Source organism: Benincasa hispida, chromosome 1, assembly GCF_009727055.1.
Source record: "Benincasa hispida cultivar B227 chromosome 1, ASM972705v1, whole genome shotgun sequence".
In the NCBI taxonomy this organism is placed as follows: Eukaryota; Viridiplantae; Streptophyta; class Magnoliopsida; order Cucurbitales; family Cucurbitaceae; genus Benincasa; species Benincasa hispida.
The window spans coordinates 17,009,128-17,023,575 of record NC_052349.1 but is presented as its reverse complement, the minus strand read 5'-3'; the positions used below and the strand labels follow the sequence as shown (position 1 = coordinate 17,023,575).

General features: G+C 24.1%; 1 protein-coding gene across 4 annotated transcripts; it reads right to left on the bottom strand.

Annotated features, from left to right (window-relative positions):
* Positions 1–768: 768 nt before the first annotated feature.
* On the bottom strand, positions 769–13,307 carry LOC120071084 (sugar transporter ERD6-like 16). 4 transcript variants are annotated; one of them, XM_039023123.1, is made up of 18 exons: positions 13,006–13,306; positions 10,759–10,821; positions 10,553–10,642; positions 9,046–9,105; positions 8,632–8,697; positions 8,469–8,534; positions 8,170–8,245; positions 7,656–7,720; positions 7,474–7,566; positions 6,734–6,814; positions 5,750–5,834; positions 5,431–5,477; positions 5,264–5,326; positions 3,808–3,867; positions 3,659–3,712; positions 2,635–2,694; positions 2,157–2,271; positions 769–1,073 (listed from the first exon to the last, which is right to left on the bottom strand). In XM_039023123.1, exons 1-18 carry the CDS (start codon positions 13,201–13,203, stop codon positions 934–936), a joined length of 1,482 nt encoding a protein of 493 aa, XP_038879051.1. In that variant the 5' UTR covers positions 13,204–13,306; the 3' UTR covers positions 769–933. The 4 variants fall into 4 exon arrangements, with proteins under 4 accessions (XP_038879051.1, XP_038879057.1, XP_038879065.1 ...); XM_039023129.1 differs by having other exon boundaries at positions 8,635–8,697; XM_039023137.1 differs by lacking the exon at positions 2,635–2,694 and having other exon boundaries at positions 13,006–13,307.
* Between the last annotated feature and the right edge of the window lie 1,141 nt (positions 13,308–14,448).

The following is a 14,448-nucleotide window of genomic DNA, read 5'->3' as shown; positions in this document are numbered from 1 at the left end:
CCAATCCACGAACACCCTTAATGGGATAATTGTGATTTTTTTTATATAAAAAATGATTTTTTTGAAAAATAAAAGTTAATTTAAGTTTAGTCTCAAAATTTTATATGGTTGATAAACTTTTAAGAATACTGTAATAGATCTCTAACAAATTAAAAAAAGTAAAATTAATTTATCTTATATAAAATCTAATTGCACGTCAAATAAATTTGGAAACCAAATAGATTAAGAAAATCAAAGTTTAAGAATTGAATTTGTGATTTAAATTTTTTATTAAAAAATAAGGTCAAAATCACATACCAAATATTTGGAAGAATTTTTAAGAAGGTAAAATCAAACATAAAAAATGATATATTCAGACACTTTTTACTCCAATTTAATTGAAAAATAAATTATTATTATTATTATTATTGAATAATTTTGAACATTGTCAAAAATACTGATTCATAGTTGCATTTTTAAGAGTGAAAATGCAACCATAACTTCTTACAAGTTCAACACTCTCAATAATTATTACTGAATTATTTTTAACAAATTACTCAACAAATGCTTTAATACTTACTGAATTCTATTCTATAAATTCTTAAAACATTAAAAAAATGAAGCTAAATGTCTTATGTTTTGTCAATGAAAGTATACTAATTATTTTAAATTAAATACACACTTTTTTTATTAATTTAATTAAATTAAGTTATGTAATTCATAAGTAATTTTATGAACTAATTCAATTTAAAAACTACATACTTAGATTTAATACAATCACATAAATTGTTAATAAAATGAACATAACTCAACTTATATAAAGTTTATACAAAGGTTTGATTCTCTATTTGCACATATTATTGTAAAATATATATGTCTATAAATGAATGACATTTTTTATATAATTTAAATGTGACAAAAAATGTGGTGCCAAAAAAAATCATAATCTAAACTTCAATTCAAGATTTCTACTCCTCTTTGTGAATCAATGGATGCTTGAATTTCTTCTAGGGTTTTTCCTTTGGTTTCTGGGACCAACTTTATCACAAATAGAATTGTCATCAAAGATATTAGAGAGTAAATAAAAAATGTCCCTGAAATTATCCAAAAAGAAAAGAGAAAATAAGGTTAGAAATCAATTATAAAACCCTTTTCTAAAATTTAAAAAAAAATTAAAAGAATATATTCTTTTTATTCCCAAATTTTGAGAATTGTTTCATTGTTTGGTGGGTTTCAAAATGTTGTATTTTCACAAATTTTTAATTTAAATTTCAAAAGGCACATTTTTAGGCTTTTTGAGTTTTGAGCTTTTTTTTTTTTCTTCTAAATTTCAAAATTTTGCACTTTTACTTCTCAGATTTGTTAACGTTAACTCGCATATAATTAATTTAAAAGGAATTTTTTTCAAAAGAAAAAAGTTGTATAAGCATTTATGAGTCTAATTTTTCATTCTTTCCTAAGTTTCAAAATATTTCACTTGTATCCTTGAATTTAGAGTTTAATTTCAATTTGGTTTCTAAAATTCAAAACGTTACAATTTTACCCTTGAGTTTAGAGTTTTATTTCCATTTGATCCTTAAGTTTCAAGATTTATACTCTCACCCACCATTTTTCACTAAATACTCAATTATAATTTTTGGTGATAATATTTATTAATTAATTTAAAATAAATTAAATTGGTTTTCACTAATTTTGCAACACTATTAATATCATTTAAAAATTTTCACACCATAATGATTTTAAATTTATAACTGAAAATTAGCGTCAAAAATAAAATATAAGCATTTGTAAAAACTTGAGGTGAAAGTATAAAATACTTAAATTTAGAGACTAAATGAAAATTAAAACTCGAAATTCAGTAATAAAAAAATGTACATTTAGAAATTTAGGGATCAAATAGAAATCAAATTCAAAAATAAGGGTAAATGATGAAATGAATTTATTAAAAAAAACTAATATTATTTGCACATTAATAATAACTATTACTATTGTTGTTTAATTTTAAAAAATAGCGAATTAAACATAACAATCATTAAGTCAATTTTATGACAATTTTTAAAAAGGGTCATAAATAAATAAATAATTGAAAATCTCCGTTTCTTCCCGCCAAAAACTTGTATTTTATTATTTATGACACTTTTTTCTGTCTCCTATTTCCAGAAAAATAAGAAAATTACCAGAAGAACTCCAGCTCATGAAGAAATTGAAGGTAAAAGAGACAATCCAAGCACCTAACCAATTCACCAACACCACTATGCTCCCAGCAACTCCTTTCACATTAATGGGAAATATCTACCAATAAAACATAATTAAAATTAAACATATATATTATGAAAAATTTTCATTGATAAAAAAAACCGTTAAACTATTTATGAAATAGTAAAAAAATAATAATAATAACGATAGATATTCATAGACTTCTATCAACGCTTATCACATAGTATCAATGATAGACTTCTATAAGTTTTTATTACTAATGGATACCTGATAAACTTCTATCAACTCTATCAAAAAATATTAAACTTTGTTATTTTGTGTAAATAATTTCCTTTATTTTTCTATTTTTGAATATCTCTTGTATTATTCATTTTCACTAGTTTAGAAATTTTTTTCATTTGATTGAAAAAATAATTCAAAATTTGATTATTTAATTACCTCAGACATTATCACCCAAGGAACTGCTCCCATTCCAATTGAGAAAGATGCAATAAATATCTGAAGGAAAAATTGAAAATATCGCAAATCGTGCGAGGTATGGAATAAATATCGATGATATAAATATAAATACGAGTAATTATGATATTGAAAATGGTAAAAAATAGTACGTTTAGTTTTCTTTTGTAAAATTCGTAAAAATAATTTTTCTCAATCTATCTTGGGCAACATCAATCATCAAGAATTAGTTAAAAATCAATTTTTTCTAACTTATAAATTATTTTGGGCCTTCTCAATACATAGCCTGATTAATTTTTTTTATGTAATCTTCCTAGATCTTATACCAAATCTTATATTATTTTCAAATTTTATAGTTATGTTTAGTAAATATTATATCAAATTATTATGTAATTTTCAAATCTTTAGCATAATTTATGTTTCCACAATTATATGGATTTTTCAAATTCCAAATGGGTTTTTCAATTATCAAAATAGATCTTCCAAATTGATTCAACATTTTTAAATTTTGTGAAAGATGAAAATTTTTGAAAAATTGGATAAGATCTAGGATATATACTGAATCTCGGTTAATCCTGCCCGAGATTCTACCAAGAAAGCTCACATATAAGAAATTTGGTATTAATTATGCCCGAAATTTCTTTCAGTGTTATTTTGCTCAAGATTAACACCAAAAAGGTACATAATCTCAGTATATAATTTAGCGAGATGTACCAAGAAAGCCTCAAATAATCAATAAGTTGGAAAAATATGATTTTTCAACTAAAATCTCGTGGTCGATTTCATCCGAGATTGATCAAGAAAAATTATTTTTACGAATTTTAAAAAAAAAAATGCTAGTTTTGTAAGATAAAAACTTAAACGTGTTATTTTTTACAATTTCACTATTCTATAATAGCTCGACACTCGATTTTTTTCATGAATATGAAAAACTCGATATTTCGATCAATATCGATATTTAATCTTTGTTTAGAAAAAATTAGTTAAAAGGAACATAATCGTGTACCAGCACACCGCCGACAACGAGCATGGGCACGAAATCGAGTAGTAAACCATGGCCCTAAAATTAAGAATGGAGGTAGAAGAAAGAATGGTTATTCATGTGTAATGAAAGATTGGGTTGTTTGTGTAATGCAAGATTTTGAATTCACTTGCCTTGAGAAAGAAAGAAGCCCCTGCAAGAAAGCAACCAAGAGAAGTCCCAGCTGCAGACACCTTCAAAAACAAAATTCAATCTTAATTTACATGCATTTCTTTTATTAGATTTTGATGGATGGTAGTGATTGTTAAATATATTCTTTATATCATTGGCCATTTTAGACCCTTCCCAACAATCTCGAGTAAAATCTTACTTATATTTGAGTGAGAAAATTGGGTGACAGTTTTATATCGCTAGACGTATGAAAAAAAAAAACCGTAAAAGTACTTCAAATTTGTATCTAGTAGTTATTAAGAGCATACAGAGATTTCCAAATTCACATCTAATGGTTATTAAAAGACAACTATATTGTGGCAACCTCGTTAAAATAATTTTTCCAACATGTAATTAGGGTAGAGATTTGAAGCCTATATTTTGTATCCGGAGATGGTTATTTGAACCTTGTCAAAAATAATTTTTTCAACTATTAATGTAATGTGTCTTAATCAATTGAGATAAGTTGAAATTGACACCAATGACTTCGTCCAAATAAAAACAAATAGCCAGTCTTTTTTATCGTAAGATTTTTTTTTTTTTTTTTTTGAGAAAATACCTCTTTTTATTTCCTAAGTTTTAGGTTTAATTTCTATTTAGTCTCTAGATTTTAAAATGTTACAAATTTTGTCCTTAGGTTTTAAGTTTTATTTCAATTTAGTTCATTAACTTCAAGATTTTACATTTTTAACCTCACTTTTTTACTAAATATTCATTTATAATCATTAACATTAATTTCTATTTATTAATTAAAAGTAATTATGAAGTGAACTTTTAAATTTAATTTTAAAGTGAAAAATTTGTAAAAGTTAATCAACTATAAATCTTTTAATGATTTTTAATTTATTAATATAACCTAATATTAAAGATGAAAAATGAGTATTAAGTAGATAATTGAGGTTAAAAATGTAAATCTTGAAATATAGGAACTAAATTGAAGTAAAACTCAAATGTCAAAGGTAAAATGGTAACATTTTGAAACCGATGGATTAAATTAAAATCAAACTCAAAACTTAAACCAAATGTATAACATTTTAAAATCTGTGGATCAAATAAAAACTAGATCCAAAAGTTAAGGACCAAAAAGGTTTTTTTTTTTTTTTTTTTTGTGTGTGTGTTAATCTATTTCAAATCAAGTAACAAATATCAAGTCAAGAGGAGAGAATCATACGATTATTTATGGTAGTTTGACCTTGGTATCCACTTTCAAATCAAAATATTTAACTAAAGTTAGTTTGGACATAATAATCAAAAGGGTTAACCTAACCATGGTAACTTTCATAGAGTCAAAGTTAGAAAAGTCAACAAAAGACTTCTTTATCATTGATATTTATGTATTGTTCTATTATTCTATTAATCTTTTAATTTATCTCAAGAGTTTTAAATGATAACACAGTGATATTAGGATGGGAAATTTACCATAATAAGTGGCCTTCTTCCTGATTTGTCCATTAATATTACACCAGCAACAGTAATTGGAACCTGAATGAGAGTCAGTTTTATATGGTTAATTAATTATTGAAATTAATTTCAAGAAAAAAAAAATCAAACCAAAATTAGGGTTTTGTGTGATAGTTTTTAAGTACCTGAATACAAGCATAAGCAATTGTTCCAATTTTGCCTGCTGATGGACCTGCAATTTCACACAAAAATTAAAGTAAATTTAACCCCAAACTAAAAGAAAATAAGTCAATTTACTTACAAATATGGTAAAATATCATTATTCATTACTATTAGTGATAGATCGTTATAGATCACGATAAATATCTATACTTGAAAATGTTTTTCGTGAAATTTTGTTATATTTAAAAATATTTTTAATAATTTTACTATTTAAAATAATTATGTACATATAAATGGTTGAGTTAGGTCTAAATAACCCTGATAATTTTTTTGTTAAGATACCCGCTGAGGCGAAGGTTTCACTTGCAAAGAAACCTATTCCATTGATCCCTCCAAATTGCTGGAACACCATCAATCCCACCCCAATCTGCCGTCAAAACACAAAAGTCAACGAAAAATGGGTAAAATGTTATATTCGGTTGGTTAATTAATTAAAAAAAATATACTTTTGAAATTTATTATTTATTTCAAAACTAACCATATGTTTTCACAAACTATTATATTACCTCCAAACTTTCACATATGTTGCAAATCTATTTTTTAGAGTAGGTTATTTTAAGAATTTCAAAAGAAAATTGAGATATTAAAGGATACACGCTGACATTGACTTATAATGAAAATTTGAATCATCATATCATTTTAAGTTTTTTTTTATTTTTGCTGAAATTCTACTCCCAATGATAATTTTAAAAGTTGTTTACGAAAGTTAATAATATTATAATTATTGAAATTTCTAAGATATTTTTTAAAACAAATGACCATGTTTAAAAGTATTTTTATAATTTAAGTCTATTATGTTTTCAGATATTATGTTTATGATTAAGATACCATTAAGTTTTAAATTTCTTTAACCTTTTTAAAAGTTTGGGTTATGTAATTATATCCAATTCAATCAAAATTAATCTAATAGATTATTTTTTTAAAAAATCTAATAGCTTACTTGATGGGTTGTTAGGTTTATGAATCAAGTTATTTACAAATATATTAAAATATCATTATCTATTCGTGATAGATTGCTTAAAATATTTAAAAATATTTTCAACAGTAAAAATTACTACCCTTATTTTATTGTTCTAAAAAAAATTATTAGCACTTGATGACATTTTCGGAGTACGAATTTTGATCAAATATTTACCACATGCTCATAGAACATGAATTGAATTCATAATTTAACAAATAAAAAAGGAAAGATGGGATTTTATAGAATTTATAAGATATGGGTTTTTTTTTTTTTTTGGTGATAAATATAAGATATTAATTACTTACAATCAAAGGGCGAATGTATATGCTCTGAAACAAATCAACCAACTTGACTTTGGGGAGACTTTGCATAGTTTCAATATAAATCTGTGAATAAAAAATATATACATCAAATTTGTCAGTTCATGAAAGAAAAAATGTTAATTAATTCTGTACATAATATATATATATATATCAAATTTCTTAGTTTCATGAAAAAAAAAAGTTTAAAATAAAGCTTTGAGGATGTTTCGATATGGTTACCATAACAGAGAAACTTTGGCCATTTTTTATTTTTGGTTTTTGAAAACTATAATTGGAATACTATGGTTTTCATATTCTTAAGAAAATAAAGAAAATATTCAATAATTTATCAAAAATTCGATCAATATTAACTGACTTTTATTATGTTAAAGACTTAGTATATAAGATTGTTTTCAAATATAGAAAAATTGAACTAAAATATTTACAAATATAGAAAAATATCACCGTCTATAAGTGATAAATATTGATGGGCTACTATCATTTATCGCTCAAAGACATTAATAGATATCTATCAATATTTATCATTATAGACTGTGACACTTTATTATATTTAAAAATACTTTCAATATTTTAGCATTTTAAACAATTTTCCTGATATATTTGTAGTTTATAAACACATATAGCTCTTAGTCAACTAAATTATATTAAACAATATTTTTACAATATAGGAATTAAATAGGTACAAATTAAAAAAAAAAAATACTAAAGAGAGAGAGAAGTACTTGAATCTCATTAGCTTCTGCTGAAATATTAGCATTTTTGCCTCTAAGTCTCTGCAATGCACTTAGAAACTCCTTCTCATGCCCAACCTTTGCCTATAAATTATAATACAAACTCACAAAGTGAAAGAGAAAAAACAAAAAAGAAAGAAAAAAAATTAAAGAAAGGGAAAAAAGAAACTTACAAGCCATCTTGGGGACTCAGGAACAAAAAACAGACCCACATGAAGGGTAATGCAAGGTATAAGTCCTACAAAATTAAACCCATAATATCAATTTAGTCCCTCCATTTAAATTTTTCATAAGCACTTAATTCAAAGTCAAAATGAGAGTACATAATTTTTTTTTGCTAAAAATGTAAAAATGTTACATGAAAATGAGTTTGTAAAACTAATGAAAAAATTTATACTATATTTACGTTTAGATATTTATGATGTATTTTGTAAATAAAAAAATTATTCAATAATCCTTTTATTTATATTTTGAAGGAAAAAAAAAAATTAAAAACATGTTGTTTTCGAAAACTTTCACAATATTTTGAAAGCATTCTAAAAATTACGAAACAAGGATTATAAACATTTACTAAATGTTTTCTATTTTTTACAAACGAAAAACAAAAAACTAGTAACAAACCGTTATCTAATAGGCCCGTATAAGTCAAAGCATAATAACATTAATAATCAAGAATGTAAATTTTACCTATGAGAGCAAGTGTTCTCCATGTTACAACAGTTCCAAATAAGAAAGCAACTGATGCACCAGTAACAATCAATAGCTGCATAACACGTAAATTCCAATAAAAAAAATGCAAGTAAATTCCAAAAAATAATAATAAAACCAACAATGTTTAGATGAAATATTATATTAAATTACATATTTTCTAAGTCGATACGGTTTTACTTTAAAATCTTGTCTATTGTAACAATGCAAATATTGTTATCTTTTCCTATCTGTTGGATGTTTTTTTAACTTTTTGAATATAGATTTGATCTTCACACCTGATTTAGCGTCGTAAGGCCTCCTCGAAGATTTTTCGGGGCTATTTCAGCAATAAATATTGGGACCTACATGTTTGGTCACATTGGGTTAGGATTCAAAGTATGATTCATTTGAATAAGGGAAAACAAAAAATATATATATATATATATATATATTTTTAACCACATAGGAGAAGACTCCAATGCCATATCCTGTGAATAGCCTCCCAATGTCCAATGATAGAGATTCCTAATACAAATAACCAACCAATAATCTTTTGTCTTAATTGAATATGTTGTAACATATGATCATATCAATAGTTACCATTATCATACAAACAAAAACTGAAATTTAATCAATGTTTGAAGACCAAATTTGAAATTTTAAAGGTTGAATTCAACCATATAAGTTCAAGAACCAATTTATAAATGTGTAAAAATTCCATGGAAGAAAATGTATGAAAATTTTGGAATATTTAAATTCTTGTATCGAACATAGTTCAGTGGATAAAGTATCAATTATCATTTTAAAAGTTAACGATTTGATTATTTTAAAAAAAAATCATAATTTTTTAAGAAAAAAATAAAGGAAACATACCTTTGAAAGGTAGATTGCTATCCATCCAAGCATGCAGAAACAAGCTGACATTCTCATTGCCTGCTAGCCATGAAACAGAGAGAAATTCAAAGAAAAACAAAACAAAACAAAAAACTAGATACTTTATGATAATTATTTACACCTTTTTGAAATAACCATTTCATAATTGAATTTTGTTTTTTAAAATTAAATTTATAGGCATTACATTTTTTATAGATTTATTTGTATTTGTTTCGTTATCTTAACTACTACTATCAATATTTTAATAAATAAGTTGGGAGAAAAAAAAAAAAAAAAAGCATGAATTGCAAATTTAAAAACTATAAAGGAAATCGTTATCAAATAAGATCTTACTTTTTAAAATTTGTGTTGGACCATTTTCATCCAATTAAGAAACATTTTCCAACAAAAGCAACTTTTGAAGAATAAAAAGAAAAAGTTAAATAAATTGTTAAGTTTTTGTCTATTTGGTCTCTAAATTTTTTTTTAAAATTATTATTTTGGTTCCTATATTTTTTATCTCGGTTTATTTTGATCCATATACTTTTGAAATGTTTATTTTGATTCTCATACTTTTAATTTTGATTCATTCTAGTCCTCATACTTTTAAAATATTCATTTTGTTCCATGTATCATTTCAAACTTGTTTAACTTTTGAATTCACGAATTTGTGTATATTTGGTATTTGAACTTTAAGAATTCCAAACAAGTTTTTGCACTTTCAAATTTGTTTCTAAAAGGTCCAAGACAATGGACATATTTTAACATTTTTTAAAAAAGATAAACAAATCTATTAGACATAAAATTAAACTTTGTGTTTAATAGAAAACTAAATTTTCAATTTAATATTTATCGAATAAATTCATGGATGGTAAAAAATGTTGAATATAATTCAAGGAAAAATACCTACCTATATGTTAAATTGAAAACTATTTGAACTTGTTATACATAAATTTGAAAATTTAGAGATTTATTAAAAAATTTTAGAGTTCGTAAACCTATTTTACACAAAATTAAAAGTTTGATGATCTGTTAAATACTTTTTAAAATTTTTAAACTTATTTAATACAAATTTAAAAGTCTAAAAACTAAATTTATAGACCTATTTGGTAACCATTTTGTTTTTTATTTTTATTTTTTTAAATTAAACTTATTTCATTCACATTTCTTTCAATAATTTACATTTTTTTTAAGTATAATGGTTTTGAAAACTACTTTTTTTAGTTCTCAAAATTTAGGTTGGGTTTTTAAAACCATTGGTAAAAATAGATAACAAAGAAAGAAATTTGAAGGAGAAAGTAATATCCATAGACTTAATTTTAAAAAATAAAATAATTACGTGATAATTTAACTTATTTAGAAATTTGTTATTGATTTTTTTTTTTTGGAAAAAAAAATCTAGTCTCTCTAAAAAACACACACATTTGTCTAAGTAAATTCAATTTTTCTATCGAACTAAATTCAATTTTTTTTCTTTTTTTTTTTTAAATGTAAAATTTATACTCACCCCTTTACGACCAATATAATCAGCAATTCTCCCACTTGTTACAGCTCCAAACATTGCTCCAATGGTAAGTATAGATCCAAACATAGAATACTGTCCATTTTAATTATCATTAATTATTCAAGCTTAATTTAGTATTATATTTGATTTCATCAAGAATTAAAAAAATAAATAAAAAATAAAAAATAAACAACAACAAACCAAACAACCTCAGATAGAGACAAATGAAGATCTTCCCTTATTGCTGCCTGAGCTGGTGCTGAATATCCCACCTGGACACCCATAAATATTCAATTTTAAAACATATCATAAAAATTTACCAACAATTCAAATTTCAATCATTTTATATATATGTTTTGATTCCTTGAGTTTGTTTGGGACAGTTATTACGGTTAGGTAAAAATGTCATTTTAATTGTCCTAATACTTTAAATTTTATTTTATTTTAGTACATATATTTTCGAATGTTTAAATTTGATCCCGATTTTTAAGTTTAAAATTTCTATCAATAGTTTTGTTGACCTCTTTAAAAATTAAAAATATATATATTTTTTTTTATTCTTTTCTCCATAACTCTTGGAAAAAATTGTATCTATTCTAAATGTTATTATTACTAAAGAAATTCTTATAAATAGAAAAATCTAAAAAATATTCACATTTAATAGAAAAAGTTCTAATTTTTTTTGCTATAAAGTGTAATATTTTTTTATATTTAAAAAGACCTTGAAGTATTATTGTTTTCTCAAATTCAATAAAGTTAATTTTAAATTAACAATAAATTTTTTTAAAATATTTATTTGAAGTATAGAACACCTACAAATAAAATATTAAAATAGAATGAAATCTAAAATACAAGTATTAAAATGATATTTTAAACTATTGGTAAAATCTTTTTTCTCGTATTTATTACGATTTTTATTTTTAATATTACAAGTTAATTAAACATGTGGGAATTTAATTACTTGGGCCCCAAGTAAACTGTGGGCCGGTAACTGGGCTTTGCAAGTTTCAAGCCTTCTACCTCTGACCTACTTAAAATCGAAATAAATATAGATTTTTGGTTAGTGGCTACACCAAAATTATTATTATTATTATTATTATTATTATTATTATTAGGTTAAACCACAAATTCCTTTGGTTTGGATAAAATTATAATTTAGTCTAATTAGTTTGTAATTAGAACTTAATCCCTATAGTCCATAGGATAAAGACTATTTAAGAGGATTTTATCAAAATATAGTAATTATTTATGAGATATAATCAAATTATAGGGGTTAAATTATAACTTTCTTCAAATTATAGAGATTAAATTTGTAATTTAATATTATTATTATTATTGTTTTAAGCATATGTTGGGTGGGGGCAAAAATCTCATTTTTCATACAATAACTTAATTAGTAGATGCATTACTTTGCCTCCCAAAATTTTATTACTTTACTCATGGTTAGAAATTCAAAATTGTACAAGGTTGAAGTAATTAAAAAAAATGTTGCCTAACAAAATATAACTAAACTAGTTTTTAAACTCATTTCTATTTTTTTCCTCATATAAATTCAATAGTGTAAGACTATTTCTTATATTGTGGTTGCTTCTTCCAATATTTTCTCCACAACGCATAGTCATATTATTTCTCTTTTATTTCCAATGATCGTCTTGAAATCAATTGAACGATGCTCAAGTCAACACTTAATTGACCAATTAACTTAATACATACAATTTATAACATATAGTTAAATGTAAAATTCTTGATAAATAGAAAAATTCATTCATCCTATGTTGATTCGTGGACTCATAAATATTATAGTAATCAATTCTAAACAATATCTATTTTAGTCCTTATTAACTCTTTTTATTTTTTTTCTTCTTTTTTTTGCTTTTTTTGTTTTGTTTTTGGTTTTTCTTTTTCTTATACCAGAAACCACACATGTGAGAACTAGCTATATTACCTAAGCAAAATAATATAACGAGTAGGAAATTAAATTAGTTGATTTTAAAAGTAAAGGGTTTAAAACAAACCTTTCAATAAAAATAAAAAAAAAAATTAAAAAAACCCTAAAGATTCGAAATGGAACAAACTCAACAGTGACTTTTTTTTTTATGTCCATGATTGTTCGAACCGACTTTTACACGCACTTCAATTAATCTCACAAAACAACTCATCTGACCCTACAATATTTAGGTGTCAAGTAAACTCGTATGACATATATTATACCCTTACATAGGTGATCATCAGTAATTTCAAAAGTTGATAGAACCAACAAAAAAAAAAAAAGCGTAGAATTCTAAATGAAAGCGGGAAAGAGAAGAGAGTTTAAAGCTTGAATTTACACACATGATCCAACATTTCGAAAATCTAGAGACTCAAAATGAAACGAACTCAAAAGTTGAGAAGCTAGAATGGAAGTGCATAAAAACCAAAACGAAAACGAGAAAGAGAAGATGAGAGTTTAGGCTTACACATGATCCGAATTGAAATGAACCACAAACAGCAACAAAGGTACTAAGATAAACCATAAGATTGGTTCTTCCATTTTCATAATTTCTTGAAGAAGCTTCTTCTTCTTCTAATCCTTCCTCTCTTTTCAACAATAATTGGTTCTCCAAGTTTCCATGATCACCTCCATTTTCTATTTTCTTCCACTCCTCAATAGCCATATATCATAAAGATATGATCTTTTTTCTTTTTTCTTTTTGTTCTCTCTCAATCTCAAAGCTTATGGAAATTTGAAGAGCTCTCGATTTAAATTAAGAAGAGATTTGCACACAAATATTAAAGCTATTAAAACGTGTTAAAATGGATTTATAGTATTTGTTTGCATTTTTCTAAAAAGGAAAAAAAGTAAAATGACCAATTGCAAGTGGCACTCTAACCTTTGAATCCAAAAACTATGGGCTTATTTGGTTGAGAATTTGAATTTTATTTTGTGTTTTCAGATTTATTGGATTCAGCAAATATTTGTACTGTGATCCAAACAATACAAATTTTAAAAATAACATTTTTTATGCTTTTATTGTATCCAAAGTTTAAATTTTAAATTTTAAAATGTAGAATCATATTAAATAAAGATAAAAACATTTAGAAACGCAATATGTCATGTTATAAACTCAATTTATATTTTTAAATATATATATATATATATATATATGCATTATGTAATATATTATAAATTATATCTTTTAGGGTTGTTTTCAAATATAGAAAAATAAATCAAAATAGTTACAAATATAGCAAACGTTTACTATCTATCTACGATAGACCGCGACCGTGATAGACAACTATATGTGTCTATCTATGTCTATGATAGGCATATAGTAGATAAACTGTGATATTTTGCTATTATTTGTAAATATTTTTAGTAGTTTTATTATTTAAAATAATTTCCCTATTTTTAACATAAATCATATTCATAAATTATATAGTTTAATGTCAACAAATTTAGTGGGTTACCGCTAGTTTTATGATTCATAAAAATATAGTATCAAACACATTTAAAACAATTATTTAAATTAGAATTCAATTTCTAAACATACAACCAAACACATATCTAAAAACACGAAATACAATTATATTTTTATTAAATCCATTGTTTTCAAATTCTCTATCAATCATGTCTATATTTGTGGTTTGTTTGTTCTTTTGTACAAAAATATTAATAAAAAAGGAAAATAATAATAATAAGAAAACTATACCATGTGAAGATTGGCTGTATCTGACGTTGGATGGGATTTATGAAAGAGCAAAATATCAATCTCATACCTTTATTTTGTTATTATTATTATTATTTTGAAATGACATCACATACTATATTTGGGTTGTAAATTACAATAAAAAAAATAATTGTAATTAGAATATTAGGAAAAAAAATTAATTTCAATTAGTATGGATTAACATGGAACGAT